This window comes from Bombina bombina, chromosome 1, assembly GCF_027579735.1.
Source record: "Bombina bombina isolate aBomBom1 chromosome 1, aBomBom1.pri, whole genome shotgun sequence".
Classification (NCBI taxonomy): Eukaryota; Metazoa; Chordata; class Amphibia; order Anura; family Bombinatoridae; genus Bombina; species Bombina bombina.
In genome coordinates, this window is record NC_069499.1 from 1,542,102,257 (window position 1) to 1,542,117,300 (window position 15,044).

At 38.0% G+C, this 15,044-nt stretch overlaps 1 protein-coding gene across 2 annotated transcripts in view; it reads right to left on the minus strand.

Moving 5' to 3' along the window:
* Positions 1–15,044, minus strand: part of SPATA20 (spermatogenesis associated 20) — a 416,269-nt gene that overhangs the window by 131,805 nt on the left and 269,420 nt on the right. For both annotated transcript variants that reach the window (XM_053708760.1, XM_053708751.1), the window contains exon 14: positions 4,199–4,398. In XM_053708760.1, coding sequence (XP_053564735.1) covers positions 4,199–4,398 — 200 coding nt within the window. The remainder of the gene's footprint in view (positions 1–4,198; positions 4,399–15,044) is intronic.

Consider the following 15,044-nt stretch of genomic DNA (forward strand, 5'->3'; position numbering starts at 1 on the left):
GTTTACCCTTGTTCCAAGCCTGGTTGGGTCTCCAGGTGGGTTTGGCTTGTGAATAAATCCCTTCCTGTTTAGTGGAAGAGGAAGGGGGGACTTCTTTGAAATTACGAAAGGAACGAAAATTACTCTGTCGTCCCCTTTGCTTAGATGATTTGTCCTGAGGGAGGAGATGACCCTTACCTCCCGTAATATCAGAAATTATTTCTTTCAAGTCAGGCCTGAATAGGGTCTTTCCCTTGAAAGGAATAGCCAAAAGCTTGGATTTAGAGGACACATCCGCAGACCAAGATTTTAACCATAAAGCTCTTCGTGCTAAGATGGAGAATCCCGAACTCTTAGCCACTAATTTGGTGATCTGAAAGGAAGCATCCGTAACAAAAGAATTAGCCAACTTAAGGGCCTTAATTCTGTCCTGTATTTCCTCTAAGGAGGTCTCAGTTCTAAGAGACTCTTCTAGAGCGTCAAACCAAAAAGCAGCCGCAGTCGTGACTGTTACAATACAGGCCGCCAGTTGCAATAAAAACCCTTGATGAACATAGAGTTTTTTGAGAAGACCCTCCAACTTCCTATCCATGGGGTCTTTGAAAGCACAACTGTCCTCGATAGGGATAGTCATATGCTTAGCCAGAGTTGAGATAGCTCCCTCCACCTTAGGGACCGTCTGCCAAGAATCCCGAATGGTGTCAGCTATAGGGTACATTTTCCTAAAAATAGGAGAAGGGGAGAACAGAATACCTGGTCTTTCCCATTCCCTTGCAATAATTTCCGAAATTCTCTTAGGAACCGGAAAAACATTGGAATAAGAAGGGACCTCTAAGTATCTGTCCATCTTACTCAATTTCTCTGGTGGAACCACAATCGAGTCACAGTCATCCAGAGTCACCAAAACCTCCCGTAGTAACAGGCGGAGGTGTTAAAGCTTAAACCTGAAGGACATCACGTCCGAATCTATCAGGGGCAATGCACTCCCTGAGTCAGACAGTTCCCCCTCAGACAGGGCCTCCCTACCCCCCAATTCAGAACCCTGGGAGGGTACATCGGAGATTGCCATCAAAGCATCAGAAGTTGTAGGGACCACATGGCTCTATGTCCTACTGCGTTTGCCTTGCAAAGCTGGCAACTTAGATAAAACTTCTGAAAGAGTCGATGACATAACTGCAACCATATCTTGCAGGGTGAAGGAGGCAGACGAAGTTGAAGAGCACGGTATCGCCTGTGCGGGCGTTAAGGACTGTGACGCTTGGGGAGAATTTGGTGGCATACCCTGAATCTCATCAGTCTGAGAAACATCCTTAGATATATCTTTGTTAAAGAAAATCTGCTCTCTACATTGCAATGCCCTCTCAGTGCATGAGGGACAAAAAGTAACAGGGGGTTCCACATTGGCATTTAAACACATGGAACAAGTACTGGCATTAAAATCATCTATTGATAACAAATGGTATTGGCCGTAGTATTTAATTATGAAATACACTTTTTACATACAGAACTGGAAAATATGCAACAGAGCAAAACAAAAACAACTGTGCCTTTAAAAAATAAAAAAATTTGCCCAGCACTCTTTATAACTGTGTCTTTGGAGAAAAGAACCGTGTTTTACATATCCCAGTAAAGTTAACTAAATTTGAACAGTAACCGCACACTTGAAATAAGCACCTCGCCAAAGTTCTGCTGCGGCGCCTACATGCTCCTTATGACCCAGTGACAACTGCAACCCGAGCAACAGAGTGACTAAAACCGCTGGTCTTTTCTACCACCCACGCGGTCCAGACCAACACCAGAGTCAAAGTACACTGTCCGACTCCCAGGAACACACTGCGCGGCTTCTCCCAGCTCGCGAATGAATGCCCTGCCCATCGTGGGCGTATCAAATCGAAACTCCCGGGCTGCTCAATACAGTGCATTGAAAAGCAAAGTGGAGCCGCCGGGAAAAAATTTACACATAACGAAGTGTCCAAAAAAAATTAAACATAAGCCAGTCCCCTTAAAACAACCAACTCCCAGTCTGCTGTTATAAACAACCCTGCCGGGGCCATACTAGAGCAGTGCTATTCCCCAGAGTATAATACTCCAGCCAGATCCCCAGCGTCAGCCCAAACTTGAAAGGGTTAAAGATAGTCCTCAATAAAAAACCCTTATATACATTATGCAGTCCCAACAATAGGTCAAATAATGATAGCAGCCCTTCAGTACCGTGTATAGTAGGACACAGATGTTGAACAGAAGAGCCAGCTTACAGAGGAAAATGAACAGTCTTTCTGAGTTACTAGGTGTCACAGAAAATAATAGACTGCACATACCTCAATGCTGAGTAACAGCATGACTTGTCGCACACTGCCAGAGGTCCTTCTTCTCCTCCAGGAATCTGTTGAGAACAAACTGGGTCTTAGATAATATCTGCTAAGACCATATTCAGCAGGGAAGCACACAGACTGGGAGACAGAGAGAATGTAGAATCTCCTCAGTTCCCATTGCTGAAAAGCTTGAAGCTTTACCTCTGAGTAAAATAGTACACATTGGCACCATTTAAAAATAATAAACTCTTGATTGAAGAATCTAAACTAACACCTCACTTTACCTCTTCCTATCACTAACACAGGCAAAGAGAATGACGTTTTACTGTGGGTGGCCGAAGGTGCTCAGCTCGGTATAAACTCGCTGTAAAAAAAAGTAACTTTAAGCATGAGGTTTTTTACACTTAATGACTAAAAGTCCCCTTTATTTTTAGCACTGGTAAATCCTAGCGTTTTAAAAGCTCTAGGATTTACCATCACTTTAACATTAAAGTGAATTAAAATACAAAGCACAAGGTATAAATGTAGTAAAACTCTCATGTCATGCGGTGCTATATTGCTTGTCTCTCCTTCACATCCAGAATACAGGGAACATCCCTTAGTGAACTTTATCAAAATTTGCTTTTCTGGAATCTTGTGAGGGATCTTGCAGTTCTGAAGGATCATTTTGGATCATCTGAGTGGAGAGATTTAGATCATAAGGCCCTCACACCCCGGTACTAGAAATATACCATAGTCTGGTATGTGTTTTTAGGTTTAACAGAGAAAACATTAACTACAGTAATTGACTCCAGCTTACAGTCCATTTCCCAAACACACTATCCACGGTCCCAGTAACTGCTGTTTTGTTAGACATACAATTCTTGACATCACTAATTTATTGTGGAAGCAGAAGAGACCACATCTATTAATAAAAACAACATACTGTGTAATCAGCCTGAGGCAGCAGTGCTTGATTCGAAAGACAAAGGACTCAAACACGTGTGACCAACAGCACATGAAGGAGCATGTGGTTTAAACACGTGTGGCCCATATCATGGACGTCCACCTTCACTTCTTAAAGGGGCATTGTACTGAAAATATTTATTTCCTGCACATGAACGAGCACAATACACACATATTAGCGCTGTGGAAACTGTTGGCGCTCTACAAATAACCGATAATAATAATATTGGAAATATTTATTTTGTTTGCCAGCAAAAAATTATGTTATGTAAAAGCTGTTTATATTTAAATGTAAACTAATACCACAATATTAGTTCTGTGCTTTTTAATCCTCCATGGCTGATAAAGAGAACGGCCTCTGCTTTACTCGTGGAAAGGGACAAGCCTCTATAAATAGACAATGATACAGTTTTTTTTCAGGACAGGGTTTTTTTGGAGGGGGTTTTCAATTCTCTCTAACAATTAAAAAAAGAAAATGTATCTTTAAAGAGAGACAACCCCAAATGACTTATTTATAGATCACACTATCAAAACAAATACAGTTTAAGCAGATACAATGTAAACATTGCAGCTTCTCTGTAGCTTTTTAATACGTCTCGCTGATTATCCCAATATTTCTGCTTTTTGCTGCATCTGTTCAGACTGAGGGCCTCATGACTGCTCTGGTAAGATAAACTAAAAAGCTTTGTCATTACTCCGAGGTCCTTTAAAGAATTTTTGAAATGTAAATTTTAGTTTGAGAGCTATTTATCTAGCTGTATGCGAAGGAGAGAGACACACATTGTTAGATAATGCTAAATTAACGGTTAAAGATTTTGCACAATTTCTCTCCATGTTGGCAAATTTTTGATCAGGCCCTAAGTCATGAGGTAAACTGAGTTAGTCACTGACCTACTGCAGTCTCTGTGGCTTTAAGAAGTCCCTAAATAACAACGGTAAATGACTTGGACATGTTTGCACACCTGTTTAATTGTTTTGTGATAAATCATTGCCCCTCGAACCATCTCTGGGAGAGCAGCTGGAACCTTCTCCAGTCGTTCTGAAAAAGCTGCAAGGATGTGGCCCGACTGTTGCGCCCATCTTTCCAGGCCCGTGTAACAAGATAGTCGCAGGAGATTTCCCACAGAGACTGAATTACCGCTGGGCTCAGCTCCATCCTGATCTGTAACAGACCCACAAACACACAAAAATTAAATAGGCCTACCAGACAAAGAGGGATATAAGATACCCACCGTCAATAGCCTACAGGTAGTGCATAAAAAAGGCAACACTATGGTACGCTAACATCACTAGAGCGCAATCCACGGTGCTCTCACTAACATCTGGAGGTCAAATAGCACGGCCTCACTAAGGGTTTGATAATCTAAAGCTCTCTGGTCTGGTGAGATTCTATAAGAAGCTTTGTCAGTATTTTGAGGCTTCTCAGGGATTGTTTTAAAGAAATATTTATCTTGGATCTGTATATCTAACTGAGGGGAATTGACTACTATTCTTTATCTGAAGGAGAGACATTACATTTACAATATAGTGCTCAGTGCAATACGCTGATGATTTCTCTCTATGCTGAAGAGGCCCTAAATCCCTCATCTAATGACTACTATTGGGAGAGCTACAAAACTCAAGACCGGGCTTTCACTCAATCGCTAACCCAAAGGTGCGCTAAAATAAAGAAGAAATAGTTGGTTTCTTCACAAAGTGTTAAACTATATATATATTTATGCATATTTTTCTGCGTGTATGTTTATATCTGTATGTATGTGTGTGTACATATTTATATGTATGTGTGTTTTTATGTGTGTATGTATACATCTGTATGTATGTGTGTGTACATATTTATATGTATGTGTTTTTATGTGTGTATGTATACATCTGTATGTATGTGTGTACATATTTATATGTATGTGTTTTTATGTGTGTATGTATACATCTGTATGTATGTGTGTGTACATATTTATATGTATGTGTGTTTTTATGTGTGTATGTATACATCTGTATGTATGTGTGTGTACATATTTATATGTATGTGTGTGTGTTTTTATGTGTGTATGTATGTATCTGTATGTATGTGTGTACATATTTATATGTATGTGTGTTTTTATGTGTGTATGTATACATCTGTATGTATGTGTGTGTACATATTTATATGTATGTGTGTTTTTATGTGTGTATGTATACATCTGTATGTATGTGTGTGTACATATTTATATGTATGTGTGTTTTTATGTGTGTATGTATATATCTGTATGTATGTGTGTACATATTTATATGTATGTGTGTTTTTATGTGTGTATGTATACATCTGTATGTATGTGTGTGTACATATTTATATGTATGTGTGTTTTTATGTGTGTATGTATACATCTGTATGTATGTGTGTGTACATATTTATATGTATGTGTGTTTTTATGTGTGTATATATACATCTGTATGTATGTGTGTGTACATATTTATATGTATGTGTGTGTACATATTTATATGTATGTGTGTGTGTTTTTATGTGTGTATGTATGTATGTATCTGTATGTATGTGTGTACATATTTATATGTATGTGTTTTTATGTGTGTATGTATACATCTGTATGTATGTGTGTACATATTTATATGTATGTGTTTTTATGTGTGTATGTATACATCTGTATGTATGTGTGTACATATTTATATGTATATGTGTTTTTATGTGTGTATGTATACATCTGTATGTATGTGTGTGTACATATTTATATGTATGTGTGTTTTTATGTGTGTATGTATACATCTGTATACATATTTATATGTATGTGTGTTTTTATGTGTGTATGTATACATCTGTATGTATGTGTGTGTACATATTTATATGTATGTGTGTGTACATATTTATATGTATGTGTGTGTGTGTTTTTATGTGTGTATGTATGTATGTATCTGTATGTATGTGTGTACATATTTATATGTATGTGTTTTTATGTGTGTATGTATACATCTGTATGTATGTGTGTGTACATATTTATATGTATGTGTTTTTATGTGTGTATGTATACATCTGTATGTATGTGTGTGTACATATTTATATGTATGTGTGTTTTTATGTGTATATGTATACATCTGTATGTATGTGTGTGTACATATTTATATGTATGTGTGTTTTTATGTGTGTATGTATACATCTGTATGTATGTGTGTACATATTTATATGTATGTGTGTGTACATATTTATATGTATGTGTGTGTACATATTTATATGTATGTGTGTGTGTTTTATGTGTGTATGTATGTATGTATCTGTATGTATGTGTGTACATATTTATATGTATGTGTTTTTATGTGTGTATGTATACATCTGTATGTATGTGTGTGTACATATTTATATGTATGTGTTTTTATGTGTGTATGTATACATCTGTATGTATGTGTGTGTACATATTTATATGTATGTGTTTTTATGTGTGTATGTATACATCTGTATGTATGTGTGTGTACATATTTATATGTATGTGTGTTTTTATGTGTGTATGTATACATCTGTATGTATGTGTGTGTACATATTTATATGTATGTGTTTTTATGTGTGTATGTATACATCTGTATGTATGTGTGTGTACATATTTATATGTATGTGTGTTTTTATGTGTGTATGTATACATCTGTATGTATGTGTGTGTACATATTTATATGTATGTGTGTTTTTATGTGTGTATGTATACATCTGTATGTATGTGTGTGTACATATTTATATGTATGTGTGTGTGTTTTTATGTGTGTATGTATGTATGTATGTATCTGTATGTATGTGTGTACATATTTATATGTATGTGTTTTTATGTGTGTATGTATACATCTGTATGTATGTGTGTGTACATATTTATATGTATGTGTTTTTATGTGTGTATGTATACATCTGTATGTATGTGTGTGTACATATTTATATGTATGTGTTTTTATGTGTGTATGTATACATCTGTATGTATGTGTGTGTACATATTTATATGGATGTGTGTTTTTATGTGTGTATGTATACATCTGTATGTATGTGTGTGTACATATTTATATGTATGTGTGTTTTTATGTGTGTATGTATACATCTGTATGTATGTGTGTGTACATATTTATATGTATGTGTGTGTACATATTTATATGTATGTGTGGGTGTTTTTATGTGTGTGTGTATGTATGTATGTATCTATATGTATGTGTGTACATATTTATATGTATGTGTTTTTATGTGTGTATGTATACATCTGTATGTATGTGTGTACATATTTATATGTATGTGTTTTTATGTGTGTATGTATACATCTGTATGTATGTGTGTACATATTTATATGTATGTGTTTTTATGTGTGTGTGTATGTATACATCTGTATGTATGTATCTGTATGTATGTGTGTACATATTTATATGTATGTGTGTGTGTTTTTATGTGTGTATGTATGTATCTGTATGTATGTGTGTACATATTTATATGTATGTGTTTTTATGTGTTTATGTATGTATACATCTGTATGTATGTATCTGTATGTATGTGTGTACATATTTATATGTATGTGTGTGTGTTTTTATGTGTGTATGTATATATCTGTATGTATGTGTGTACATATTTATATGTATGTGTGTTTTTATGTGTGTATGTATACATCTGTATGTATGTGTGTGTACATATTTATATGTATGTGTGTTTTTATGTGTGTATGTATATATCTGTATATATGTGTGTACATATTTATATGTATGTGTGTTTTTATGTGTACATATTTATATGTATGTGTGTTTTTATGTGTGTATGTATACATCTGTATGTGTGTGTGCATATTTATATGTATGTGTGTGTGTTTTTATGTGTGTATGTATGTATCTGTATGTATGTGTGTACATATTTATATGTATGTGTGTTTTTATGTGTGTATGTATACATCTGTATGTATATGTGTGTGTACATATTTATATGCATGTGTGTGTGTTTTTATGTGTGTAATGTATGTATCTGTATGTATGTGTGTACATATTTATATGTATGTGTTTTTATGTGTGTATGTATATATCTGTATGTATGTGTGTTTTTATGTGTGTATGTTTATATCTGTATGTGTGTGTACATATTTATATGTATGTGTGCACATACTGTACATATGTACACACACACACACAAATACACAAATATACACCTCTGAGCCCATCCCAGTCCCAAACCTTGTCATACACCATATACCTTTAAATCACTATTAAAAACATTTTTATAAATAAAAACATATATATCGCATTTAATATGTATGAATTTTTTTTTTTTAATATATCATACATGTGTTTGGTTATTTTTTTATTCTAGCCGTAACACTTTACTTCAGGTATCCAAGCAGGCTAACGATTTTCAGCTCTAACACTATGAGCTATTGTTAACACAGGGTCGCTGCACTTGTAATATGAGACTTCTTGGTGAGAGAAATATTACAGCAATAACAGGATTTTATACTATACGTATAGTGTCAGATCCCTTTCTTTACATCCAGCATTTTAGTATATAAAGCAGGAGACCATTCAGAACAAATGGATTTATACAAATTCTCCACTTGGAGAACAAAAACATTAAAACTAATATTTGATATAGAAGCCTTACTCTTCCTAGTACGCTATGGTGACTCTGCGAGTGAACTTTAAGCCACTGTGCCCAACTGGGCTATGGAAAAATACACAATGTATATTAAGTTAAAACTTATTATATTTTAATTAAACAGAGTTGCTGAATATACTCATATGAAAACACAAAAAACCCACAATGTAATTACATTTACAATAAAAATACCTTCACATTAAAAAATACATAAAAATGTGCAACAGAGGCCCATGTGTCAGTCTGTATTTCAAATCATCCGTTCCTGAATGAGCCGTCTGTGGGGGACCTGTCGGATGTAGAGACACAGTCCCAGTGAAGTAAGTTTATATACACCAACGTTCACGCAGAAAAAGAACTACTCACAGAGGACCCTGTAAAAGGACTTTATATTCCTATGCACTGACGACATCCGCGTATGTTAAAGAAATCTCTCCTTGCTGGAAATCGACTGCATAATTATAAACTGTGGAAACAGCTTTATTCGCCCACTAGGATACCGGAGCTATAAGTTACAAGTTAATGGATGCCAGTTAAATGCGGCACCTACGAAACCTAAATTACACCATATGTAGAATAATATTACCAAATTACTATATCTATGTAAAAGCCCTTTGCCTGCCTTTTTTTTTCCTAACACCTGAGACCTCATATCTTTGAGCCCATATAACTTTTTTGGGCAATATTTTGATTTACTAATTTTTATTAGATGGTGTTATTATGAGTGTAACTGTACTTTGTAATGTATTTTTTATGTTTTGTGACATTTTTTAGTTTCATGTAGCAGTTAACCAGAGCTCTGAGGTCACAGCAATCATTCTAGCGTAAATCGCAACAGCGCTCACAACTTTGCATTCACTTTCAACTTGTAATATGAGCGCTCCTTCCGACGTGCACAACAGCCACGATAAATCCAAAAAGTATCGAGCAATACGGTTAGCGCACCACTCGTAATCTGGCACATAGACGATTTCGAGCACAGATTTCTTTAACAGACGGCGTGTAATTGACAACAGGAGCTCTGATATTGTCAGTGCGTAGGAATATAAAGTCAAATCCTGTTATGGTGCCTTATGTGAGTAGCTCCTTTTCAGGGTGAACTTTGTTGTATAAACATCTCAGAGGTCCCCAGAAACGGCTCATTCAGGAACGGATGATTCGATACACAGACTGACACATGGGACTCTGTTACACACTTTAATGTTTTTTTTTAATGTGAATGTAATTACATTGTGTTATTTTATGTGTCCATATGAGTATATTTAGCAATTTTATTTAATTAAAGGACCACTAAATACAGTAGAATTGCATAATAAAAAGACAGTGCAATAACACTCTGAATTTCACAAAAGCAATAACAAAAAAAAATTCTAGCAATTTTTCCCCCATTCGCCAACCCCCTGTATCATGTGACAGACGCCAATCACACACTAGTATATGTATACCTCTGAGCTTGTGCACATGCTCAGAAAGATTGTGCAAAATTTGATAATGGAAGTAAATTGGATTCTTAAAATAGTGTGCTCTTTCTAAATCATATAAGTTTAATTTTGACTTGAATGTTGTCACGGAGACTGGGCTGAAAGGGTTAAACCCCTGCCCCCTTTAAGCTCCTCAGCAACTGCGATCTCCCAGACCTTTCCTTTTGTGAGAATTTGTGTGTGAACCAGATCTTGAAAGAGCTGGTCTCTGACCGACCGATCCCTCTCTGGTCAGGCCCCTGGATCTACCGGTCGGCCGCCACACCCAGATCCCCACAGCCTGGGTGCATCTGAACTGGGGAGCCGGCTCCCATGATGTGTAGGTGGGCATCATGAAGCAGCTACCTGCCGAGGTCTTGTTTGGGAATGACTTTTCATGTGAACATGTTAAAGGCATGTTCTCTACTGTCCCTGGGTACACCACAACGGCCATACACCGAGTGGAGACCCCAAAACAGGCCCGCTCCAACAGGCAGCCTACAGGGTCCCAGAGGCAGTCAGGGACAGTATGCACCACAAGCTCAGGGGAATGTTTGACCTAGGTGTTGCTGAACCGTCCAACAGTCCCTGGGCCTCCCCGGTGTTGCTGGTACCCAAGGAGGACGGGACTACCCGGTTCTGGATCGACTACCGTAAACTCAATGACAGAACCACAACTAACGCCTACCCTATGCCCCTAGTCAATGACCTATTAGACAGAATAGCTCACAGCCACTTCCTGACCACCCTCGACCTCTACAAGGGATACTGGCATATCACCTTAGACACTGAGTCCATCCCCAAGTCCGCCTTCATCACCCCCTTCGGCCTCTACCAGTTCAAGGTCATGCCGTTTGGGATGAAGAACGCTCCAGCCACCTTCCAAAGCATGGTGGATCACCTTCTGCGTATACCTGGACGACATCCTATAGCGACACCTGGGAGGGCCATTTGGTCCACTTAGGCGTCATTCTAGATCGCCTCTGAGCCGCCAGGCTAACCTTGAAGCCCGACAAATGCACGATAGGGTGCTTGGAGGTCCAGTACCTGAGCCTCCGAGTGGGCTGCGGAAATCAGCGGCCAGAGACGGCTAAGGTTGGGGCAGTTGCAAACTGGCCCACTCCCAAGACCAAAACCCAAGTCCTGGCTTTGCTAGGAACCGCAGGGTAATACCGGAAATTTGTCCCTAATTACAGTGCCCTAGCCAAACCCCTGACCGACCTGACCCGTAAACGACTTCCCCGACGGGTCCTGTGGTCCCCAGAATAAGAAACGGCCTTTCAAAACCTAAGTCTGCCTTAATCTCTGCTCCTGCCCTGGCCGCCCCTAAACCCACTCAACATTTTTGTGTCCACACAGATGCCTCCATGTTAGGGTTGGGAGCAGTGTTAAGCCAGGTGGATGAAGGAGGACAAGACCACCCCGTAGCCTACATCAGTAGGAAGCTGTTGCCGAGAGAGGTAGGCTACGCGGCGGTGGAGAAGGAGTGTCTGGCCCTGGTATAGGCCCTGAAGAAACTGCAGCCCTACCTCTATGGGAGACCTTTCACCGTCCCAACGTTCAGCGCTTTTACTAAGTTGTTTTTTATTTGTAGCCTTCATCACCCTAACCATTCTTCTCTCCAATGTTCCAACTGTTCAGGTTAGTTTAGATAAGCAGGTGGAGGATCAAGGAGAAGCCAGACCATAGGGATATGTAGCACAACCACGTAAGGGATAGCATTAGTGCTGTCACTTAGACCTTTAACAATACATTTTCACATACAAAATCTCATGTAAAGAATATGGGACCGATGATCTAAAGCTCTCCGCTCATGTGAGATGATCTAAAACGATTCTCCAGCACTGCTTTATCCCTCACAAGAATCTAGAAAGGCAGATTTTGTTATACTTCTCTATGGGGTATTTCCTGCATTTCTGGATGTGAAGGAGAGACAAGCCCTGGGTTGAACAGAGAAGCTCCCAGGGTGTGTCTGAATCACTCTCACAACTCTCATGATATTCTTTAAGCATTTTACACCTGCAAGTCTCACTGATTTACCTTGCCAGCTAAATGCAAGTGAAGTTTGCTCAAAATTTACAATGCACTTATTTAACTGTCAAAAAAGTAACGTGTACTGAACTAGAGGCAAATGCAAGTTAATTGCAATGAAAACATACCAGTTAAATGTGTATTTGCTGCAAACTGAGAATTTATATCAGTGTTATTTGATCCTTTGATAACTTCCCTCTCCCTATGAAATGCTCTATCCCACAGAGCGTCATTACTTTCTATGGGAGTCAACTTTCATCACTCTGGGACTTCTAGGTTCCACCCTTTTTCTTAGAGAATTCAGTGAGTTAATTCCTTGTGAAGTCTGCACTATAATATAAGAGAATATGCATATCCAAAGAAATTCTATACAAAATCATATCATAGTAGCTAGCAGTTTGCAACCCTTAATGTGACAACAGCTGCTTGGCAAATTGTGTGTTCTTATACACATTGGTGTTTGTTTAATTTTAAAACATGTATAAATAAAGAATTGTTTGTCAGGTGGTGGTTCCTATGATTTCTTTTTGTGACTGTATTACAGTTTTAAAGTCTGACAACCTTGCATGGACTTTTATTTATTCAGTCACGCTAGCACTACAGTGCTTCCTACCTGACATGTGGCTATGGCATGATGATCAAAAACTCCCCTCTATGGAAAGAAACCAAGCAAAATCTTTGGTGGCCTTTTTAGCGTATTATATTGTAATATATATGTGTCTCACTTTCATATCCATAACTCTGTATAGTGAGATAGACCGCTCACAAGCTAAAATGTATTTGAGGGACCTTGTAGTACTGACGAGAGTTCTTAGATAACCTAGAGAGCTTTAGATCATCAGGACATTTGTAAAGAGTGAATTTTGATTGCATTACAAGTGTAACAACTTACCTTTCAGGTACACAGGCTTCATAAACCACTACTACATCTCTCCTTTTAAATTGTTGGCAATTATCATTTGAAGGAATATTGGGCAATGCACAGAAAAGAATCAAAGCATTGCTGAAAGTAGCCTGAGAGACATATCATAGACCCATAGAATGGAGCACTGAAAATAAGCTTTGAAGCAATAAAGTCAAACTGGGTCATGATATTCAGAAAAAATGAGGAGCTGAGAGACCATTTGCTAGGGTGTAGAATATGGCATCTGAGGTAATCTGCATATAGTTACTCCACGCAAAAGCTGCTAACTTCTGTAAGGCCTTTGCAATGATATTTAAGCTCAAGCCAGTAGTTTAAACCTTTCTTTGAAGACCAGTAGGCTCATTAATTCGCGCTGGTGGTTTATAGAGGGAACCAAAGTTGAACTGTCAGACTGCAGTGGGACAATGGCAAGATTACAAGTACTTCAAGAAGACAATGCAGAAGGCAACTAATACCTTTAAAAGACTGATCAGGATATAGGCCTCTCTTGGATCACAGAGGTCCTGCACTAGATGGTCTTTTCAGATAGCTCCCAAGCTGGAAAGGCTACCATAATCACTGACGAAAACACTGTTGTGAAATCTGAGTAAAAAAAAAATGCCACCAAGTGTTCTTTGTTGAGGAACCAGTTAAGGGACACTTAGATCTCAAGGTAAAGAACAATGATCAGGGAGGAGTATCCAATATATCTGTCTATTGCAGAAGGAAATGTAGCTTTAGAGGTCAAGGGTGGAAATAAGCAAACGTCATAGAAACATAGATTTTGATAGAAGATAAGTCATAGGCCCAGCAAGTCTTCCCGATATTTCCTAAAAGTATAAACGTATCTAGTTTGTAGGATAGCCTTATGCTTATCCAAGGCATTCTTTAAGTCCCCCTCAGTGTTTGTCATTACCACTTCTTGTGGAAGTTTATTCCATGAAACAATCATCCTTTCTGTAAAGAAGTGCTTCCTAAAATTACTCCTGAATATACTACAATTCAGCTTGAGATCATGACCTCTTGTTCTTGAATTTTTCTTTTTATGTCAAATAGAGTCACAGCCTTACAGGTTTACAACCGCGGTCTTAAAAAAAGGATAAAAAGGTGAGCTGAAAAAAATGAGCCATTATCATGATGTGATGGCTGTGAAGGGAAATGAAAATTCCTAGGAGCTGCAAGGCTGTCAGGAGAACAGTTAGGATTATGAGTAACCTTGGTCCTGAACTCAGGCAAGAGAAAAATGAAAACAAAAAATTTACTGAAAGTGATACAGTGATGTAGATGAAGGTGAATATAGAGATGTGTATTATCAAGGGTGGTCATGAATTGACTGTGCTCTATTTCCGGGACAGCAGAGTCAATAGAATGCAAAGTAAAACCATTACATTTTATGATTTTGCTGAGATATTGTAGGTTAAGATGCAGGTGCAAAAAGCCTTAACTATCTCAATATACTGTTTTGTTCTTCAGATGAAGGTGGCTGGATGCCTTCAATGAGAAGAAGGATTATCATAGAAAAGGGAACATCCTTAAAACAGCAAGATCAGAGAGAAGTGAGACAATCTTGAGTCTAGAAGGAAGAGTGAAAGGTCCATAGTGGATTTTGTACTCTAAAGATTTTTGTATGTATTCCTCAGTCTAAGACAGAGGAGCAAAACATTTTGAAATTTAAATAAACAGCCTGCATGAAGCAAAATATTCAGAGGATGTGGATGGGAGCTGCGCCAAAGCAGTTCTTCCAGAACTTTAGGAAAGACGTAAGGCAGACCCTCAGATATAAATTCTTTATCTCAGGTCAATTTTAAAACTGAGAATGAAGCAGCAGAAGG